General features: G+C 42.5%; 1 protein-coding gene across 2 annotated transcripts; it reads right to left on the reverse strand.

Moving 5' to 3' along the window:
* Positions 1-575: 575 nt before the first annotated feature.
* Positions 576-4,981, reverse strand: LOC148128509 (vomeronasal type-2 receptor 26-like). 2 transcript variants are annotated; one of them, XM_087948891.1, is made up of 3 exons: positions 4,619-4,981; positions 3,896-4,184; positions 576-2,805 (listed from the first exon to the last, which is right to left on the reverse strand). In XM_087948891.1, exons 1-3 carry the CDS (start codon positions 4,834-4,836, stop codon positions 1,981-1,983), a joined length of 1,332 nt encoding a protein of 443 aa, XP_087805017.1. In that variant the 5' UTR covers positions 4,837-4,981; the 3' UTR covers positions 576-1,980. The 2 variants fall into 2 exon arrangements, with proteins under 2 accessions (XP_087805017.1, XP_087805018.1); XM_087948892.1 differs by having other exon boundaries at positions 3,896-4,127; positions 4,619-4,980.
* Between the last annotated feature and the right edge of the window lie 214 nt (positions 4,982-5,195).

Below are 5,195 nucleotides of genomic sequence, written 5' to 3' on the forward strand. Positions count from 1 at the left end.
GCACTGGATTGAACCACGCGCAGGGGCGGGGTGGGGGTGAACAGGCGCTTCGGAGGAGCTGCGGCGACAGGAAAAGCCACCCCCCGGCTTCTTTGAAACAGTTTCTTCCTGGGCTGGTGGAGCAGCGAGAGAGCGACTGAGAGAGGAACGAGGCGGGAGGAAACCGAAGCCGCTGAGCCAGAGAGCAGGACAGGCTTTGGTTGCTTCCTCCCTCCCATTCTCTCATTTGTGTCCTTGATCCCTGATCCCAGCAGCATTCACCGAAGGCGAATAAAGCCGCCATTTTTTATTATTTTTTCTTTGCGGCCCGGTACAGAGTGCTCCATGGACAGGTACCGGTCCGCGGCCCGGTGGTTGGGGACCCCTGATCTAGTCCAACCCCCTGCTCCAGCAGGAGATCTTTACAAAATCAAAAATAGCAGGTTTAGAAAGCTCTCTCTGTGTGTGTCTGTGTGTGAGTGTGTGTGTGTGCATGTGTGTTTGTGTGTTTGTGTTTATGGTTGTCAAAACTCCAAAAACAGGACAAGTAGCTCTGGGGAGATCAGTCATAAATTAGAACACTTGCTAAGTAACCGGCCATTAAGCGAGGACCAATTGTATTTGGTTTGCCAGTCACATGGCCCCCTGGCCAAGCCCACTCAGTCACGTGGCCACAAAGCCATGCCCATCTGGTCACGTGACCACCAAGCCATGCCCACAAATTCAAGCCATGCCCACAGAACCAGTAGTAAAAAAAATTGAATCCCACCAGTGAGTTCACAGCCTGCTATGCGGCATCTCCTATCAGGACTCAGGGATTCACTTTGTGACGCCTCTCCTAATAAAATATCTGGGAAATACGGAACTCTTTTACGTGCAACTGCAGTTATCAGATCAGTAGGAAGGAGTTTCTCTGAATGGGGCCAAATTCTGTTCTGCTGTAATGCAAAATTATGTATTTATTTATTTAGGACATTTATATTGCCACATATTCGCACATGACTCAGCATTAGGCAGACTCTAACTGCCCATTGACTGTCGTTTATTTTTATTTTTCTCCATTATTATTATTATTTATTGTAATGCTGGTCTCTGACTGTACTAAAAGTGGACTGGATGAAGGAGGAAGCTGTGTTGGAGACATTTGCCATCTTGAGTTATGTGTAAATAAATACATGTTTATGAAAACAATCTCAAAATCGTACTTGACTGCAACCTGAAACTGAGTCTTGAGAGAAGACAAGGAGGAGATTATGAGAGCAGCTTCTCCAACTTACAAAATCTCTCAGTTGGACAAGGGAGGATTCAACACTCTTCCAATGACTGAAAGAGGTGTTGGGAGTAGTTAAAACCCTCCCCTCTCCTAGGAAAATGAAATATTTTAGGATATACTAAAAAGGGAGAATATATTTCCCCTAAAAGAAAAGTAGAAACTCAGAGAGGCTGAAACTCAGCCCCCCTCCCACCTTTGCTAATGGACCATTACTCTGGCCTAGGCCAGTTTATTTTACATAACAAAGATCTACTCCAGGTAAAGCTATATAGGAATTGCCCAAAGCCATCACCATCATCCAGCGAGGCTCAACCAAGCCTGGGACTCAGGACAGCCTACAGAGTTGCCCCTGCATGGCCCCATGGGAGTCTGACAACCAATCAGAATACAAGCTCAAATTCAAATCCCAACAGAGGGCATCAAACAGTTGCACTCTCAGCATCTCAGCCCTTCTTTCCTCAACCAAGGCATGTGCTCCTGTCCACCATTAAACCATCTTCCAAGCAGTCCCCATGTTTCCAGCGTCTTTCTTCCCCACTTGGAACTGAACCCAGAAGGAGATTTCTTCCAACAGAGGCTAGACAGAAACTTCAGATCTGCTCCCTGTTATTCCGGAGCGTCAGACAGGAGCAATTAGATGGTGCAAATCTCTTGACCTTTTGCAGCACAAGAAGGTTGAGATGTTCCCCTCCTTCTCCTTTGGGTTCCTTCTCCAAAAGGATCTCAGATTAATGGATCCCTATTGGGACCCCCCATACCTGCCACGGCTGCAGCCTCGGAGCCCCCAACCTCTTTTCTCCCTCCTTCCTTCCCCTCCTCGATCTGGAGGAATAAGCGGCATTCATGGCCTGGGCCAGAGTCTGAATGATACTGTAGCGATGAGGGTCATTTATGATCCGTTTCCTGTTCCTTTTCTCCTGGGTCTCCAGTGGGGCTTTCTGGGTGCATCTTCTGCGGCCTTTGACAGAAAAGACGTGCTTGGAAAGGGAACAGCGAAAATAATGATCTTGAAACGGATCTTCCACAAAGAAATGGGGTTCAAAGGCAGCATCTGTTGGCCTTTTTTTTGACAGATAACCAAAACTCAAAATACTATGGATGTATTTGAGAAGTCTGTCCTTCTTTATTGTATACAGTGCAAAATTTGTGAGGATCCAGACTTTCCCTTCAATGGGTCCTGGCAAATGCATAAGTGCTTCATGGAAAGGAAAAATTCTGTTCCAGATGGAAATATATTCTATGAAGTGGACAAAGACATTGATTTGTCTCCACTTAGAGAGGGCCTCCCTGAGGGGTGCTGTTTGTCCAGTTGTTGTGAATCGTTGTGATATAACCACACAAATTCCATTCCTGACAAGCATCGGAGGGAAAGTCCTCATGAAATTATCTCCCTTTTCTGTGTCTGAAGCAAAGAGGCCAATCAGGGTCCATCTGAAATGGAGGAGCAGCTGGACAATTGCTGGGTATTGGAATCCTTCTTTGGGGAGCATCTGGTGGAAAAAGGGGAATCTCCTTTTATCACTCAGAGCCTCTGAAGGAATTCCAACAGTGATCTGAAAAAGTAATGAAGAATGCTGTGTTATAATGTGGTCCAGATCAACTCCAAAATATTACTTATTGACAAACCCAATTTTGTTTTGATGAATATATAAGAATAGTTTGTTCCTTAGTCATGGTTTAAAATATTTAAGACAGAATATTAACAAGATTGTCTATAAAAATGGAACGCAAAATCATATTAAACAAAAAAAAACAATAAAAAATGCAATGTAAATTTCTGTGTCACCCATACAATTCCAACAATTAGATTCAAATTTGCAGATGTTAGATAAAATGTCTGGATCTAAGATATAGGGCTGTATTATATGCTATTTTTGAGTACTAAAACCTCTTTCTCAGCTTCTATATCCCAAATTCTTTGTGAAGCAATTTTTCAGCTTCTTCTCTAGATGTACAAGAGCACAACTGCTAACAGAATAGTTATGAGTACATGAAATGGATACATATAAGAAAAATAAAAAGAAATAGTAGGACAGTGACGGTAGGCACATTGGTGCGCTTATGCACGCCCCCCTACAGACCTCTTAGGAAAGGGGTGAGGTCAATCGTAGACAGTTGTACAATCCAATAAGTCTTTAATTGAAATTTTGTCTGTTTTGGGACTATATGTCTGTTTCATCACTTTAATTTTAACCCAATAATTATATACCCTGAATTTATACAAAGCAGAAATTGTGTAAATTAACAATTATCTATGAGGGCAGGAGCTGAACTCCTTTTATCCATCCCAAAGATACTCTTCTTGGTCTGAATATTTTTTATACATAGACAGGACTATTGCCAACTTGATTCCAATTGGATAAGGCAGATATTATTGATATGTGAAAATGAACATGCTAATGGAGGACCTCAAAACCTGGATAGTTTTTCAATAGTAGAATATTCAGTAGAATATCCTCTAGGGACCTTATGGCTCTTCAGGCCTTTAATGGTCAATTTGAAGATGAACATAATAGACTAAAACATCGTTGATATGTTCCCTAATATTCTGAAAAGCTGCTCTTGAATTCTATGAAGATATTGGATCTGTTGTTCATCCCCACCACCCCACTCACCTTACCAGATAGAGAAAAACACACAAACCTGTGGGACTTTGTAGGTGCCTACAAACATTGACATCTGGATGGAGATGTCCCTGGAAGCTTCATCAATCAGAGCCAGGAGGTTTTCCTTCCTCCCACAGCCGTAGTTGGGGACATTGGATTCTCCAGTGGAAAGAATGTCCAGCAAGACATCTGAAGTGCGGAAAGTGCTCAAATAGTTGTCATGGATGTTGTAACCAAGTGTGAGATTGTGCAGGAGCTGGGAATTCTTGCTGACCATTTGAATAGCAAAAATTGGTTTTAGGATATTTGTTAGAGCAGAACTCTTCCTATTGAAAAACAATATTCATGTTATTATATTCAATAGCAACAACAAATGTTTTTAAAATATATAATCCTTCACAAACCTACTAAGCCTTAGGCCAACATTGATCCAAATCGAATGATCAATTATGCAAATGAGAGAGGCAACTACAATTGTTTCAGTCACTACTTAAACAAAGGTCATTATTCAAGTGATGAACTCAGGAATGAACTGAGAAAGGAAAATCATCTGGATTTCATTCAGGTTTTTTAAAAACTCCATCTTTGGATTTTACTCTCTTCCACAAAGTAAGGCAAAAAGGGAAGCCATGGAAATCAAAATCATTCAGGAAATTAGACAGGTCCTGAGGTACAAAAATAAGTGACATAAGAAGAAAAGAAGGAGAGTGTTAGAATTGCACATGGAGGGAGTGCAACTCCATCACCCTGCATGACTTACGAAGGAGAAGGTATGGAAGGAGGGCTGTTGAAAGGCCACATTATAGGCGACACATATGTTTCAGTTGTGACCACACCAATGAGATGGTCCCCAGGCCTGTAAAAGCTCCATGGATTGTACCCATCCTGGTGGTCCAAACTCAATGGGCATTTCCTTCTCAGCTTCCCACAGACTGATGGGGACACCAGCAGCAGAAGCAGAAGCAGGAGGTCCATCATTCATGGCATTAATCAATCCACTTCCTGTTTCTAACACAAACAACAGGAACAGTTGGAAAAATTCAAAGACTCTGAGAAGTGCCAGTGGCTTTCCTGATCTAAACAGAGAACCACTCAGTTTCATCTGCAAAGGAGAGAAAGGTGCAATCAAGAGCAGAGCCTGTACCTGTCCCAAAACTTGGTCCCAGAGAGCTTCACCCAAGGAATTTATCGTTTTCTGATATAAGATCCTTTGCATGTGGATTCAATCTGATGTCTACATCGAAGTCTAAAACTGGAGATATAGCATCACAGGTCTCAAAGGCCCAGATGGTCATAAAACAGTGAGAAGCAACTTCTCCTCTTGGGATCCTGAACTT

The sequence above is a fragment of the Notechis scutatus genome, unplaced genomic scaffold, assembly GCF_049901735.1.
Source record: "Notechis scutatus isolate UNSWTSFEM ecotype Mainland unplaced genomic scaffold, rNotScu1.2 NSCUSCF31, whole genome shotgun sequence".
In the NCBI taxonomy this organism is placed as follows: domain Eukaryota; kingdom Metazoa; phylum Chordata; class Lepidosauria; order Squamata; family Elapidae; genus Notechis; species Notechis scutatus.